We start from the raw sequence: 18,110 nt of genomic DNA on the forward strand, positions 1-18,110 counted from the left end.
ACACCTCAAACGTATTGAAATGACAAAACAAGAGAAACGTTGGCAAGCCACAGGAGCATCCTACACCATTCTTTAGTGTACAGCATCACTTCATGGCTGTATGATCCTGCTTAATACTTTACATGACGAGTAGCAAGAGAAATAAAAAACCATAAACAAATAAACATGCAATGCCTTTATGGAAATCTAAATCAGTTCATTTTCAGCCAATCAGGTAACAATGACTTAGAACAATTTAGATACATAGTAGCAAAAATTGAATACTTGGAAATACTATCTGAACCTATAACATCTGATAATGATGACATTCAAGTTTGTATTGCAAGTATTCAGGGATGATGTTCCTGCAAGACAATTTTGAGTTGGACAACAGAGAGGTGAATATCATCCATGTGTAGGATGGATTCATGCAAATGATCTAGGTAATTTTGTTTTGTTTCTATGGCAAAGATCAAGAGATGCAGTACTTGATGCTTTCATCCTACAAAGGAAAGCATCAAATACCCAAAGACATCTTGATAATTATTATTATAACTTTTCTTAAATAATAGCATTTCGATAATACGCTAGACCCTTATCGTAAAGTAAGTTATAAAAGGCTAAAACAATTACAAAATATTAAGCAATTCAAAGAAGAAAAATATTTATGGTTTGTATTAACCCATTTGGACTGTTACTGTTTTGTTCAGTAAAAAACGAGCATAGCGACATTTCGACAACATTTATGCAACCTTAGACCTAAAATACAAATGAAAACAACACATTATTAATTTCATGCGTCCGAAGCGCTTTTCAGGATTTACCTTCATCAGGAGCGTTCAAAGTCGAATATTTGAAAGCTGAGGCTGTATAAGAACCGAAACAGTTGAAGAGCAAGATGGCCAAACAGTACCTAAAAAAATAGCCAAATCCATTTAAGGTCAACTTTGCCGAAGGGAGTTGAAACCTTAGTTCTTTATAATTTCAAAATTTATAAACGGAGAATTTTAGAAAGATTTGATATAAATCATGTCAGTACCGAAGTACTGACTACTAAGCTGGTGATACCCTCGGGACTGATAGTTTCAACCGTTTCATTTGCGCAGTAGTCAAAGGGTCAGCCCTTACATACTTTATTAAGTAAAACCTGTATAAAAACAATCATAACTAAACAAAAATCATATTTGATACCCTTTGTCAACGTAAGGGTGGCTTTCATTTGCCGCTTGGTGATATTTAAAGATTAGGTGTTTGATAGCGTTTAAATCTCCACCAGGGGTCGACTTAGTCTGACACAAATATAGTGTAGAGAAAAATAGATATTAACTCACATTCCTCAAAGTGGCCTTTTCTTAAATTTTTACTTCATCACTTTCTTTGATAATTCATATGCATTGTAACAATATAAAAATTGGCATATGATAAGTAAAACAGTTGTAACTTATTAGTTTAATTTGTCATTTACAAGTCATTGGTATACTATAAAAGTAAAATAACAAAAATACCGAACTCAAAGGCAAATTTAAAACGGAAAGTCCCTTAATTATCAAATGGCAAAATCAAAAGCTCAAACACATCAAACGAATGGAAAACAACTGTCATATTCCCGACTTTGTACAGGCATCTCCTTATGTAGAAAATGGTAGATTAAACCTGGTTTTATAGCTAGCTAAACCTCTTACTCGTAAGAAAGTCAAATAATTATTGACAACAATGTGTGAACAAAACAAAACAAAGTAAAAATGCAACAAATAGGGGTATAGCAGTCAACATTGTGTTATAATCCTACTCATTATAAAAACAAAAAGGTATGTCAACAAAGAGAAGCAAAATTGCATATAGAGAAATCTGTAGTTTTCATCAAATATTCAATAAGGCATAATGTTTGAAAAAAAAGGTCAACCAAACATGTATCGTAATTATAAAATGAATCTACGCAAATCGTTTATTTCAATTTCACATCTTTTCTTACAGTATGACGTAAACGGAAATACACTGAAAATTACTGAAGTGCATTGATGTTTGTCAAATCAGGCTAATAACTGGTTCACTTTAAAAATCCAGGGCAATAGTAATTATATAAATTTGAAACTTATGTATCGTGTGGAAATTATAACTTAAGAACGTTGACAAAGAGATTTGGTAAGTTATACATATAAAAATCTGTTTTTACTTTTATCTTAGTTATGCTCATTAATTCAAAAACGAAATATACATGTCCACAGTATCTCCGAGGTCTAATATCAAAATATCAACGTCGCTTTCTCATAACGCATGACAAATGCATTTTATCTGATGCAATTTTATAGAACTGGGTGTCAAATTTTGTGACGACCGCAAAAACTCATTGTAATTCGGACACGGAATTGTCTGTTTACTTATTTGTCATTAGTCCATTTTAAAAAAAAATATCGCTGTTAATATAAAAGATAAAAGTGTTCGTGTCGGTTTAAGAAATCAGCTCTTTATTAAACAAAGAAAAGTAATTATCTGACCCATTTGTATACAGAAGAAAATTATATGGATTCAGTCATACATTTAAATGTCCCCGTGACAATACATTTTTAATTCACATAAAAAAGATAGAATCGCGACAGTAAACTGATACTTGTTTACTTAAACTATATAGTTTGTCGTACAAGTATTGAGTTCAACAATTGGTTAAATTTGAAAATAGATATCTACGAAAAACACACGGAAAGGTGAAGGACCAACACATAAACATGATAAAATAATGCTTTCGTTTGATTTTTATGAGGACATAAGAATGAACCGAAAGGAGCGAAACAAACATTACGTTCGAAAACAGTATGGAATCGTAATTTGTTGACAAAACCTTCAACCGTTTCCATATGAGTAAAAATCTAAAACTATTAATGCAGTTAATAAATAAACACAGTCTTCATCATTTAAATCACTCAAAAAATATGATATTCTCTGAACACAACCTAAATGCAAAACGCTGGTACTGATAATTCCAACTAGACACTAGCTATGAAAGAGTATATACAACTGTGTTTTCAAAAGGATTTCACGAATACTTAAATGCATTATGTATATTATCAATCAAATCGATGTCAATTTACAAATAAAATGATATGCTTTGCTAACTGAACATTTTATAAACATTTACAGTGACAAAGAATATTCAAAACCTCTGATATTTAGACATAGTCAAAAATGAGAACAACACTTTATAAATTGCATGAGTCCGTAGCGCTTCCTGGGTTTACCATCATTAAGGTTCACACTCACGGAGCTCCCATCTATGTGTTTGTCATATCAGTTGCCATAATTGTGAATCCTCTGAAACAAATAAAAAGCAATGTTATCAGTGTACAAATATCACAACTGTGAATATAGTATAATGACTATTCGTGTAAAAATAGGTTCTGATCTGATAAAGTATTCTTTCTATATATACCTTTTTCTTTTTAATTTATCAATTGAATGTTTCCATATTGTTTCCGTCTTATTATAAAACATGTTATCTCTATTATTAGAACAAATCGCGTGTTTTGTTGAAAAATAACGCAGCTTATATTTTAAAAGTATTTCAGGGTACCTTCCTTTTATGAAAAATTATGTTTGGTGCTGAATAATCCAGTTTTTATTTACGCAGTTTACAACAATATGAAATGGTATGTGATGGTATTGTCTGAAATGTTCCTTTTTGTCTGCTTTATTAATCAAGGTAAGACATTTAAATGTATAACAATATTAATCACGAAAAGTATTATTGGCACTGAAATCAAAATAGTCAGAAGTCAAATTCAATACACACGAAACAGCACATTGTCCTCATATCAAATGCAAAACACAAAGTGTGTATCAAGTTAAAGTTTCTACCTTTGAGGCTTTCTAACTGAGGAGGGATTTATGTTTTTGTTGGTTTTATAATGTTGAAGGGACTACTTGACGTTGTTATTTTTAAATTCTCTACCTTTTTTTTCCAATTCGAAGTTTTGGTTTACAAGCACAAACATGACAACAGTGATATTCAACTTTTTTGCAGGTCTTTGTAAATGTAACTGATATATGCTTTGCTAACTGAACATTTTATAAACATTTACAGTGACAAAGAATATTCAAAACCTCTGATATTTAGACATAGTCAACAATTAGAACAACACTTAATACATGTCATGAATCCGTAGCGCTTTCTGGGTTGACCATTATCAAGGTTCACACTCACGAAGCTCCCATCTATGCTTTTGTCATATCAGTTACATGGATGATATTCACCTCTCTGTTGTCCAGTTTTTGTTGGTTTTAGAATGTTGAAGGGACTACTTGACGTTGTTATTTTTAAATTCTCTACCTTTTTTTTCTAATTCGAAGTTTTGGTTTACAAGCACAAACATGACACCAGTAATATTTAACTTTTTGCAGGTCTTTGTAGTAATAGAAAGTAAGCATCTAGTATCAATACAACATGCATATGCTAAAAGCACTCTTTTGAGTTATGTCCCAACATAGTACCACCTGTGGAATTTTCATCTTTGCTTGCTTTCAAGACAACGGTCGAACAAACTAGGTGTTCAATATGGCAATTGAAAATCTATAAAACAGTTAGGAGGTTTAAAAAAAAGTCGTTCAAACCGACATTTCAACGAAATATATCAGGATAATAAAATGTTTTAGTCATAATGAACATAATCATAAACTTTCAAACGTTTTTTTGTTTTGGAATTATTATAGACCTCAAATAATTAGACTAAAACGATTTTAACCCCTCGTACAATATACACTGTCGGTAGAAAAAGTAAAAAACCCAGATATAAACGAAGTTTCTTTCTTGTTTTACGTTTGATTCAATTATATTGATAAGATGCTTGCATTTTTTGACGTTGATAAACCGACTAGTCAATTTTGACAATATGGCAACGCCCTCTAAACTGCGTTGAGCGCCCCTGCCCACTGTGCTATAAAAAAATATAAATATCAAAAACTTAACACAGTTTTTCAATGCAATTAAAACTTCTAAGCTATTGTTTAGTGCACATAGCTGATGATGATCTGCTGCTTAAAACTCAGTAACAAATGCTGCTGAAATAAAAATAAAGAAACAGTTTTGGACTTAAACACCCAAGGCATTTTTGTATCGAACTTAAGTTCATATGACGGATTATTATTTTAACACAATGAATCAATGGTCATAGTATATGACACCGTGTTTCTGTTTCTATTAATTTGTAAATCGTTTACTATCTAAAATTGATTGTCCATAGCCAAGTGTTGATAAAGGAACAAATGATATCATACTTGTGTTATAGACAAGAAAAAAGAAAATAGGAAGTATTGTACTGAAGAAGGTATTGTAAGCAAATCCTTAAATATCTCTAAACTTACTTTTCAGGTCTTCAAAACAAGATCATATTTTCAATTTATGGTAAAATTAAAGAATTCAACATGAAGACTGGAAACGTATCAGAAATCTTAATCGACCAACAGAGTTACATACATTGTTTTGATTATGACTCTAACAACGAATACATATATTTTCCAAGAGCTGACAAAAACGATATATTGAGGTACATTGTATGTGTTTTGTATAAGGAAATAGCAAATCTGATTCACCTGACACAAATAGCTTGAGATAACTCTTTCGTGCATTTAACATATTACTGTATTGCTTTCAATTGGCAATGGTTTTACGCTACTTGTTCTGACAATAATAGCTATTATTTTCAAATGTTTAACGAATACGAACACATCGTTACATTGTTAACTTTCTTGTGTTGGTGCTGCTGCCTTTTATCTTGCAATTTTTCAAAATGTTTTCGCTACCTCTAGTGGTTGTTAAGGGAATGACATTTGATTTTCTGAGGGGTAAGGAGCAAGAGGATTTTGGAAATGAATATCCTGGCCTTGAAAGATTTGAAAAATGAATAACTTTAATAATAGAAGCAAGGGTAGCAACATATAAAAATAGTCAATCTACCAAAAATCCTCCGGCCCTCCACCAAAAGAATAAATGGCCACTTCCAAACAGATGGCTTCAGTCGAGGATTTTTACAGGTAATATGCTTATGAGAAATATAATACTCTCCGCGAATGGTTTAGACCTTGAGGTTGTGGATTCAAGTAAAAATAAAAAACAAATGTTTGGTCTACAAACACACATGCTACACCTAACTGTAATGACCCAAATATTGCAAAGAACTTGTCATCATCCATGCACGTGTAAGCTTATATCCCTGCATATAAGGCCTCAAACAGCATCTCGTTTGTGCGTAAACCACATATACATAAACGGGTTAATGCATTAGTAAGGTATTGCTAATTCACCTGATGACTAAACAAATATCCCCACGACACTAACCAAGAAGGAAATTCTGAGAAATCTAAGGTCTGTCATATGTTCCTGTGGAATTGTAAACAAAGAATAATAACTGGATATTCCTTTTCTGTACTATAAACATAAAAAATGAAAACAAAACGCTATGAAGTTTTTGCGTCCAAAGCGTTTTTCTGGATTTACCTTCATCAGGAACGCTCAAAGCCTAATATTTAAAAGCCAAGAATGTGTAAAAACCAAAACATTTGAAGAGCTATATGACCAAACAGACAACACATTAATTACATTAGTGTCCTTACAAACAATGTTTTACTAAAGGGTCGTCCTTAAAACCCCTTTCTTCACTTTTAACAACAATTTGATTAGCAATCATAACCGAGTTTCAGAGATAATGTAAAAATCGAATACCGGTGTGAATCAATTTTGGACACAAAACAAATACAAAAAAGCTAAAAGAGTGAAATTAGTACAAAATCAGTAAGAATGTGTTCTTTTCATCTAAGACAAAAGAGATATCGTACCTTAGTTTATTTGCCCACACTTTTTCTCGTAATAAAAAGAGGGGGTAAAACAAACAAATCACCAGTCTGATTAAAATTGTTCGACAAAAATGCTGTAGGCGATTACCGTAAAGAAGAATTTCAAATTACCCAATGACCTGTTCTCGAAACTTAATTTTGAAAAGATCAACGCTTACAGTTGAAAAAGTGTTGAATCTTTGTTCTTAAATTGATAAATATATGAACCAAGTCATCGATCCCAATGTTATTCTTCTGTTATCCGTATATATTTTCTACTTCTATGTTATAGTTTTTGATGATTTCTCTCTATGAAATGACTAATTAAATTGTATATAATTAATATACATACCACATCTTCTTATATCTATATATATAAAAACAAAAACAAATATATAATGGATATATTCTTAATTGTTTTTCAAGATTTCGTTATCCATCAGAACAAGTTTACATGACAGAAACAGTGACCCAGGCAAGAAGGCCAATAGGTGTCGCTATTGATCCGGTAGGCAATCATGTATATTGGACAGAACGAATGGCACCAGAAGAGCTTAAGCGATGTAATTTCGATGGGTCAAATAATACATCAATACTTCAAAATGGTCAACTATATGCTCTAACGTTAGATTATCGGAACAGGTTTGTAATTATTTAGCTATCAGTGACTTAGGATTGAATAAAACCCATGAAAACCAAAACAAAGCTGGTTACTAACTGACTTTTGTGCACATCCTTAATAAATTAAGATATGTTTTGGAATAGGTGTAACAAAGCTTTGTTAAATTAGTTGTAATTTTCTGCATACCAATCTCTACATGCATAGCAGATATTATAACATCGCTATATTCATTTGAAATCATCCAATGACTTCTTTGTTTTTCATGCAATCGTACTTCGCTATCATATCTTATCGCAACGTATCAACATAAAGGATCTATCGATATAATTATCAAAGGAAAATGAAATATCTTGGAAACAACCCATGAAGCAAGCGATTCAATAAACAAGCTATTAAGATAGTATTTGAAACAATAAATGCAAATAAGATAACTTGTAGCCTAGCAACACATCATTACTACATCGAGATCTAAACGTAAGTGTACTATTTGATTAACTTATAGCGCATTAATATTCGTTCTGTTTACTTTGTCGACAGTATAACCCAAATCATGTATTAGCACACACCTTAACGCGAATACAAGAGCAAACATTTAATACCTTTGGAATAGGACATATAGTTTTACACTTTTAAAGGAAATATTAGAGTAATAACATTATTTTATAATGTATTTATTCATTGTTTTTGTCATTTTATACGCAGATGGTTGTATTACAGTATATATCCTACAAATAGTGCAATAAGACGATCAAGATTGAATGGAACAGAAACTCAGACAGTAGTAAATGTTTCTACAGAACAAGTCACTGGTTTGAGTATAGGTATAGCATCAGAATATTGCATAATTAATTTGTAAAAAAAAAATGTTAAAATTTTATCCCCAAATGACCACATTATGGACAATGCATGGTCATACTAACCTTTTAAAAACTACTTGTGATAATAATACATTTATGATGTCAACGTTGAGATTGGAGATATTTTGTAGTGCAGGGTGACAGGATTTTATACCAGAAGGACGAGTTGTTAGCAATAACTGAGTTTTTAAACATGATATATTAGCATGACATATAACAATATTATAAGGGAAAAAATGATAATAACCCCGCCTCATTCTCTGTATGCCTATTCTAAGTTGTCAGGGACTGTAATTCAGTTGTTTGCTAAATTCATGTTTGGATTATTGTCTTGTACATAATTCAGACCATTGGTGACTAATATAAATGCGTACATTCACGTTTGTGGGATAACTTTGGGTAGTTGTCTCTTTGGAAATTATAAAGCATGCTTGTATTTTATACTACATATTTTGACTGAACTTCTTTTATTCTTTACTTTTAAATTCGCATTCTCTTATATATCTAACTTGAGTATGTATCGTTTCCTCGATTTGCAGGAGCAGTAACAAAGTGGCCAAACAGGTGACGCGTCTTCCTGTGGAGTGCAACCTCATAAATTGTTTCGATATACAATAGAAATCTAAGTGTTAGTCTAGTACAAAACATGTATATTATTCATTTCACAATAACATGATCTCGTCATGAATATGAATTCAATTTACCACTGCATATATTACCTTGGTACACTAACTATACTATACTTTGTCTAAAATACAGTCTTGGAATATACGAATTTCTAATTAACGCTAAAAAAGTTGCTTTTGATTCGTTTTTTTTTTCTTGTACTTTGTCAAATGCCCATGACTATTGGATCAACTATCCTATTTAGGGTGAAGGTTAGCGTCTGTTAAAACGTTTAAACCTGCTGCATATTTATGCACCTGTCCTAAGTCAGGAGCCTGTTTTTCAGTGGTTGTCGTTTGTTGGTGTGGTTCATAAGTGATTCTCGTTTCTCGTTTTTTTATATAGATTAGACCGTTGGTTTTTCTGTTTGTCTCATTGGCACTCATATCACATCTTCTTATTTATAATATATAGCGTGCGTTAGTCGAGCTGACATTTCCTATTCAGTTAGAATAATTAATTGTTTGTCACTTGACTCGTCCTTATATGCGTTAAATAAATATTCTCCTGAAAAAAAATATCCGGGATTATTCACATTATACAGGGATAATGACAAGATTGTTTATAAATTCGTGTAAAATTTGCTTTCACAATAGCTTATCTGCAAAGGTGTTATTGTTGATGTTTTAAGTTTGCTTTTCGGGATTTGAACCGAGATTATATACACTTATACAATTTTCAGCTTGTCCACTAAAACATTAAATAAGTTTGATTTGTTTCACAATTGCTTTTTTAATCTGTGATAAAAAAAAAAAAAAAAAAAAAAAAAAAAAAAATCTACCCATGAGTGAAACATACATGACATAGGAATTACGTCACTTTTCTGCTTGACCTCTATCCTTGCTATTATCATGAAAATACATCGAAACAATGTTTAACGCCTTTTAATTCTATTAACCGAATATGGTTACCATTCCAGAGCACCTGAGATCAATCCCAGATTTTGGTGAGGTTCCTGTTACTCAGTCTTTAATCTTCTATGTTATGTTTTCGTTACTATTGTTTTCTTTTGGTTTGTTAAATTTTTTTTTGCCATGGCGTATATTTTCGACTTAAGTTATGAGTTTGAATGTCCCATTGGTATTTTTTGCCTCCCTTTTAGTTAAAATTTGTAACTGTTCATTGTGACCAGGATGTTACATCGATTTTCGTATGTCTTGAATGTATATCTAGTGGATGTGTTCGATTACTATGTTGTCTGGATACACGATCTATGTATTAGCTGTTTTATGCTTTGAACTAGCTTTTTGTGAGTACACTAAGGTATATACTTTGTAGTATACCACGATCTGATGAGTCAATAATATTTTATAAAGATATTGTTAGTGTGTGTATCATGGAAACAATCGAGTTTTATACTAGCAAAGAAGACACATTTTCACTTTTATATTTGGTAACGACATCTAGAGCTTAGCGGCCCCATTTGATTTTAAGCACGATATGAGCTTTTATCTTACCTCCTATATATTTCTAGGAATATGATTGGTTAAAAGCTAACGTGCGGAGACCGTGTATATTTCATATAGGGTTAGTAGGCGGGGCTTATTTCAATACACGGCTACTGGTGGTTTTACGTCCCTTTATAAAAACAACACGGTGTTGAGAAAAAATATGATGGTTTCAACAGACGAAGAAATTGATGATGAACGATTGAAATAAATTTTTAAACACATTTAAAGCTAACTATATATTGAAGACTTATTCGATTTGATAAGCCACTAGTAAACATACCACATGTTATGATAGTCGGTAAGATATATTCGTTACATGGTGTGCTAGTGACCTAATACGCATCGCTCTCACCCCATAAGGAATGTACAGACACCATATATATCGTATTAGGTCACTAGCACACTATGTAACTAATAATCTCCTTCCATAGACATGATGGACTGTGGCAAATATATAAACACGAAAAGATAAATAAAAACATTCCAAAATAGACTAATATAATCTATTTTGGATAGCACTTTAGAAAAATAGAAATAAAAAAGAAACAACAATGCTGAGGCTTACTTCCTTAGAACATTTATAATACAAATATTGCATTTGTTTACAAACACAGTTTGTAAATCTTATAACAAATAATGACAAGATAATCAAATAAAGGATCTTTAGTTTTAAATGCATTTTGAATATATGCAATGCCCGGTTTCCAATTTTATTCCAGATTATAATGGTGATAGACTGTTTTGGCTTGAAAGAAAGAGTGGTGATGTGAATTCTTCCAATTTTGATGGTACTAACGTTGTCAAAATTGTCAGCACAAACGCAACAAATGAAAACTTAGGGATACACGTACATAATAGCGACATATACTGTGCAAATGGCAAACGAATTCTACTGGTCACATTATCACCAAGAACTAAAGCAAATGTCATATATTCTGATATAGAGATGATTTACGGTGTACTATTTTACAAGGAAAAGGGTAAGTATATACCTGATACAAAAATCATATACATATACGTAGTAAGTCAAGTGCACGTCCCAAGAGCATAACAGTTATTACGACCAAAGTCAAACCAATAGGAAATTTAACCGCATAAACAACCAAGAGATTCTTAAATGTATTGCAAAATCTTGCTACTACGAGTAAAAGGAGAAATTGGATATACGTCAATGAGACAACAACCAAACGGCAACTTTAATCGGGATCATAAAGGCCTCCATATTGAAAAAGTATCTGTAAAAAATGCCAGGCTCTAAATTGTTTTGATTCTTTAACATTTTTGAATGAATTAAACAGAAACAGAAACAGAATCAGTCAAAGATCCTCTCTGAACACCACGTTATATGCGCTTTTTATATTTTGATTACATTCCAAAATTATCGCAATTTCTGTTTTTGGATAACATATTTACGGTAAGTATTTCTAACTCAATTAATGTAATAGATGTATTGCACCGTGCGTTTAAGTAACTTACAGCTATTAAATGACAAACATTATATTAACTTATCATGTTCTTTTTCATTATCATTTTGTTACGGAAGAGCAACTTGTAAAAGACCGTTTTATTTTTGTTTGTACATGTAGTTTTGTATTAATTATGATTATTATGATACATTTCAATGTGTATTTGCATCTTTTTCTTTTATTTATATATCAGTGTTATAATATGTTATGTGATTGCTAGTTGCTTGCTTTTCTTTGCAGATGTTTTATTTATTTATTAACACCAACTACTTGATAATTACAAACATTTTCAACCAAAATATACACTAAACTCGTTATTCAATATCTATCAGAGTCCTTAATACGAGGTATTTCCTGGCATTACTATTTTGTGATGGTTAATCTGTAGAATTCACATGATAGTCACATGATATTCAACAGCTTCATAATGTTGCATAATTTTATATACTGTCGTGTACATGGTGTAGTTCGTAGATTTATAACATGCATTACTATATCGTTCTATTTTATCATTTCTTTTACTGTTTTATAGTTGTAACGAAAATATGTTACCTATGTTTACCAAGATATTAATGTTAATCTTAGGCGTTACTTATATTAAAAATTTGATATACTCAAGCTTGCTTGGTCTTTAAATGTGAGTATTTTTAAACATTTATAAAGTTACCAATGACTGCAAATAACGTTTACGTTTGTATACTAGTATTTTAATTTTACATGCATATATACTCAGATGTTGAATTGTTCTCAGTTTCAAGTATAAATTAAGCTCTTATCTGTTTCATGCCGTGTTTGTCGGTAGTATTACTAGCCAGCTGTTACTTTAAACGACAGTACATAGTGGGTAAGATTTTTTCTAAAATATTCAAGATATATGGGCATGTGTTTCTTTCAATTATTGTTATATTAGAAGATTTATTTATAGAATTACTTTACGATATGACTCAATGAGCACATGCACAACTGTAGGCAAGTTCCTTGATGTAGATCAAAATTGCCACTGTTCATTAATAAATATATTTGAACTATTTAGATACTACATACAAACAAAGTGAATGCATGTGATAGTATATTATAAACACAAACTGGAAAGCTCGACACTCATCAGTAGACTGGCAAAATCATAGCAAAAAAAAAAACGACTGACAACACCTCACAGAAACGTCTTGTATATATATAGGGATCCGGAAAGGTTAGCATATCCTGCTTCATAATCTACCTCCGTAGCTTCAGCGCATTTAATAGAAAAGTCCTCTAATAAACAAGAATCAAAACAACGGATAAAACCCTAATATCAATAGCATGATGCGTGTTATAACATTTGATTTTGTTTAAGGTTTCGTTTAGAATTTTCGAAAGTATGATATAGTACTTCTGCAATAATTGTGTGGCCGTAGCTGAGTGGTATCGGAAATAAACTGCAGACTTGGATAGTTATTGGGGAGATATTATGCGTGTGTTAGCGATTAATAGTAAACAAGGTAAAATGTAGACTATCATTTACTTTCGATTCTGTAGTTAGTTCCCACTTTGGTTTTATCATGTATATTTATTATATAGTCATTTTATAATATTTACTGTTTGCAAAATTATAAATTATTCTAAATAATAAGGATGTTCTTGTCCCAGGCAGAAAATCCTGGCCGTGTAAGGCGCAACTTTTTGGAAGTTTTGGTCCTCGGTGCTCTTCAGCTTTGTACTTGTTTTGGCTTTCAAACTTTTTTTTATCTGAGCGTCACTTGTGTGGACGAGACGCACGTCTGGCGTATTGAATTTTACCTAGTACCTTCTGCTAGCTATTATTCGTGTTTTTCTTTGTCCTATATGTTCTCCCATTTATTTGTATTGTGGTCCTGTCATGTGATGTTGTCGTTTTGGTGTTGTGTTTGACGTTGCCATAAAAGCGGGAGGTTTGGCATGCCACAAAACCAGGTTCAACCCACCATTTTTTTCTTAAAATGTCCTTTACCAAGTCAGGAAAATGGCCATTGTTATATTATAGTTCGTTTCTGTGTGTGTTACATTTTAATGTTGTGTTTTTGTTGTGTCGTTGTTCTCCTCTTATATTTGATGCGTTTCCCTCAGTTTGTAACCCGGATTTGTTTTTATCTCTATCGATTGATGAGTTTCGAACAGGGGTATACTACTGTTGCCTTTATTTACAGTTTATTCCTTCTAAATACATTTTATTAGAACAACTGACTGACGTCAGAAAAATATATCAAGTAGTAATATACAATGTTAAGTTTCCGAAGCTATTAACATGACAAATGTCGTACCCAAATCAAACAAACAGAAAAGCATTTGTTATTTGATAATGTACTCAAATTAAAGAAGACAGTAGTCAAAAGTGTACATGTATCAATGTCTACGTTAGAGGTATGATTTACAGTATTGTATACCAAATTCTATGTCTTTATATCTGTTTGCCTTCAATACTCTAACATATACTAGAAACATAGTATATCAAAATACATGAGTCAATAAATTACTTGTATTTCTCAGTATTGTAATCACAGTAATGTTTAAATGGGTCTATTTCTATAAAAAAGAAGATGTGGTATGATTGCCAATGAGACAACTCTCCACAAGAGACCAACTGACACAGAAATTAACAACTATAGGTCACCGTATGGCCTTCAACAAATGAGCAAAGCCCATACCGCAATTTTCTGCACGTTTTGAAGTAGATGTGACTTTGTTCTCGATGTATGCAATTTTTGACTTGATCATTTTCTTTTCCTTCATGGTTTTTGTTTCTTTCTCTAACTGAATAATACTGAAAATATTTTTAATTTTAAATCCCAGTAGCATCACATCAATCTAAAACATTTTGTTTTCTTTCGACACAAAATGTACGTCCAAACTTTGGAAATGTGAACTATATCTCATTTAATTGTTTATTTTAGATATTGTAGATCAGGACGGATGTCTTTTAAATTTTTTATAACACAACCTGAAGAATAATATTTTATCAGCCAACACTTACTATGACTTTAGGATATGTCATCTTTGAAGCAGAACTTTTATAATACTAACGTATATTGCAGTTGCGTATTTAGTGTGATTGCATGTCAAATTTAATTTTTTTGTTTAAATAAACAGTAGTAATTATATTTTATTTTGTTAATAATAACAGATAAAGTTCACACTTGTAAAATTTTTCAACAAAACGCACTGCAAAAATGCATGCACATTTTTGTTTCTATTTGTTCTTATTTGAAGACAAAAATAATCATTTTAATCAAACAGTAGGTGTGATCATACTATTTTGCTCATCTTCTGTAAACATTTTAGATTTGTTAAAGGTACACATGGCAAAGATGTCTACTATGTTTTATGTAGTTGCACAGATGCGCCAGTATTTTTAACCCATAACTGATCGATTATTGCGAATGTGTTCAGTAAAGATTGATTCAACCAATTTATGTTACAAAATTCATTTTTCAGAATATTTTCAGGAATTTAATGCTTTTTTTGGTAATTATATGTTAGAAATTATCTTAAATTAACGAATGTATCTCCCTCATGCAAAGCTCAGATTCCTAACCCGGCTTTGGCTATACTTTTTGGATTATAGCTCTTCATCTTTTTAATAAGCTTCGGATTTTCAAATATTTTGGTGTCGGGCTTCACTGAAGGGACATTTATCGTCGAAATTAGTACCTGGTGCAAACAAAATGGTACGTTAATGTTATAATGTTAATATTCTGAAACATGAAATGTAATACTGTGTTAGGGGACGACCATTTGATATTCTGGGGGGTAGGGTGAGGGGAAGGGGCAGGAGGATTTAAAAAAAAAATAACTCCACCTTGATAATGAAAAAAATGAATGGTTCGTTCTGTGGTAGTTTGAAAATAAATAAACTAAGCTACTATGTATTGAAAATAAATATCTCAGCAAATATTTTAAACCATTTTATAAATGCATGTTTTAAAGTATGAGATGGCACCAGATTCTACAAAAATTCTTTTTTATTCGTATTTTTTTCGGGAAAAACTTCCCAAATCTTCTAATAAAATATAAAATACACCATAAATAAATATTAATGTTTTTGAAATGTCTGAACATGGGTTTCATTTCACTTACGGTATATTGTCTCATAAACATTAATCTCACTTTAATACCTTTTCCCATTTTAACCTGTATTGTTTTTTTTTGTACGTATGCATTATATACAGCTTTGAATTAAATGGTAAATACTGTGTTTCATCTCATCGATTTATATTAAAATCAGTCGGGTCCAGGACCAATCCAGTATATCTTATTATAGTCCTTTGTAATAATTCCATTTTCTATGTACATGTATCTAGAGTTATATAGAATTAGTTTACTCAATGTATGATAATAATTTTTTGTTATGGAATACTGTTTTCAGCATTTATTTTTGTACTATTAAAGAAATTCATACGTGCTTGTTATTTTAATAGTGTGTGTATTCTTAGAAAAGAATCACAGAGTTGAGTCTGCGTTTCTTTTTATTTAAAAAGTTTTTCGGTTAATGTCGTATGGACCTAGGCCTATCTTCATGAGGTATCCTGACCATATGTTTTCCTTTTTGTAATATTAAGAATTTGATTTTTACGTATAGGGATACGACATCTGTTTATACATTCGTTTTTTTTTCTTTTTTTTTTTCTTTCTTTATATTCCTTTGATTAAATATTTTTCTGTTATTTTGTTATGCATGATTTTATCTTTTGTTGGAAATTATCTTAATATATCCTTTTTTTTTTTGAATGTCTTAGATACGCGGAGGTTTTGGAAATAGTATTATTTTTGCTTTTCTGTTCATATAGCTCTGTCGATTTCTTTAAATACCAGATTAAATCTTGTTCCAAAAACGAGTGGTGGAAATTTTGTTTTTTTTATAATTAGATTTTTCTTTTTTTCTTGTTTTTGTTATGATATTGTCGATTTCACTTTTGCAATGTTCTCTTTTAAGAAGTTTAGACTTAAACAGTTGATCTTCTTTATAGAGGTCTTTTTAGTTGTTGCAAGACCTAGTAAGGCGAATAATTTCTCCAGTTATGAAGCCTGTGAATACTGACGTAGGAAGGGCTGATGTTCGTTCAAGATATTGAAAATTATCAGTTGGTTTTCTATAGATTTTAATGTCTAATATTAGATTTTTTTTTCAAATCTTTCACCTTTGAAGATAGATATGTAAAAAAAACTTGATAATTACCCCATCCAACTCATTTTTGGAGGACAGAAGACAGGCGCGTAGCTACGTTTACGTCAAAACGACCGGGTGTGCATATCAATTTTGGAGGGAAAATATTTTGATCCAAATAAATTAAAGGAATTGTTTAAAGCACACGAGCAATTGTAATGCTTTCTTTGATGACTCGTAAATGAAGATACAAGTGACGACATTTACTTTTTAATCAAATGGTATCGTATTATATATTTGTTCATTTTCTGTCAAACTTTGAATCTACTGTGAATATTCTACTCAGATTACTATTGTTTAAAGCAATTTAGTATCTGTTGGGATACAATATGTGTGGCTTGCATTTTTATTTTACACCTGACCATCTATGAAAATTAATAATTGCATGCGTCCATTAACGAAATTTTCCCGTAAAAAGGTGTAAAAATTATACGATGTTAAAACAATTAATAGAACTTGCTTTTTAAACTATTTTTATAAAGTTTTGATTTTTTTGTGGATTGATTGGTTTACCCAACATCTCCTTTTTAAACATATTCTAAAGTAACTGATTTGGACATTTTTCTCTAAAACAAAGGACCATTAGATTCCAAATAAACACAATGAAATCATGAAAAAAACCCAAATCAAACTTTAAAAGAGAGGCGAAAAATACCAATATTCAAACTCATTAGTTGAAAACAAACTGACAATGCCATTTCAGAAGACGAAAAATTACGAAAAGACAAACAAAAGTATATAAAAGACAACATAGAAAACTAAAGACTAAGCGATACAAACCCCGCCTTAAATCGGGGCTGATCTCAGGTGCTCCAGAAGGGTAAGCATATCCTGTGTGGTATTGCAAATGCATGTAAAAACTTGTTGATAAGTCCATTTCGGTAGGTTAATATCGAAGAAAAGAGGACGGAATTGTGACTACAACAATGAACAATGCCTGTCGTCATCTGTGAGACAGTCAACCAATTTACATTTTCAAAGGAATGCTTTCAACTTCACCACTTAGAACTCTTAGTTTGACAGCTTCCTTGTAGGTAGCAACCTCATTCAAGGAAGTTATAATGGGAAATT

At 31.3% G+C, this 18,110-nt stretch overlaps 1 protein-coding gene across 4 annotated transcripts; it reads left to right on the top strand.

Annotated features, from left to right (window-relative positions):
* The first annotated feature begins 1,947 nt into the window (after nt 1-1,947).
* On the top strand, nt 1,948-16,277 carry LOC127718990 (low-density lipoprotein receptor-related protein 1B-like). 4 transcript variants are annotated; one of them, XM_052225077.1, is made up of 8 exons: nt 1,957-2,121; nt 3,532-3,673; nt 5,339-5,513; nt 7,225-7,440; nt 8,123-8,241; nt 11,114-12,704; nt 13,197-13,341; nt 14,779-16,277. In XM_052225077.1, the coding sequence occupies exons 2-6, from the start codon at nt 3,613-3,615 to the stop codon at nt 11,443-11,445; spliced, it is 903 nt and encodes a 300-aa protein (XP_052081037.1). In that variant the 5' UTR covers nt 1,957-2,121; nt 3,532-3,612; the 3' UTR covers nt 11,446-12,704; nt 13,197-13,341; nt 14,779-16,277. The 4 variants fall into 4 exon arrangements, 3 of the variants coding, with proteins under 3 accessions (XP_052081037.1, XP_052081035.1, XP_052081036.1); XM_052225075.1 differs by having other exon boundaries at nt 11,114-13,341; XM_052225076.1 differs by having other exon boundaries at nt 3,602-3,673; nt 11,114-13,341.
* The last annotated feature ends 1,833 nt before the right edge of the window (nt 16,278-18,110 follow it).

Source organism: Mytilus californianus, unplaced genomic scaffold (genome assembly GCF_021869535.1).
Source record: "Mytilus californianus isolate M0D057914Y unplaced genomic scaffold, xbMytCali1.0.p SCAF_10, whole genome shotgun sequence".
In the NCBI taxonomy this organism is placed as follows: Eukaryota; Metazoa; Mollusca; class Bivalvia; order Mytilida; family Mytilidae; genus Mytilus; species Mytilus californianus.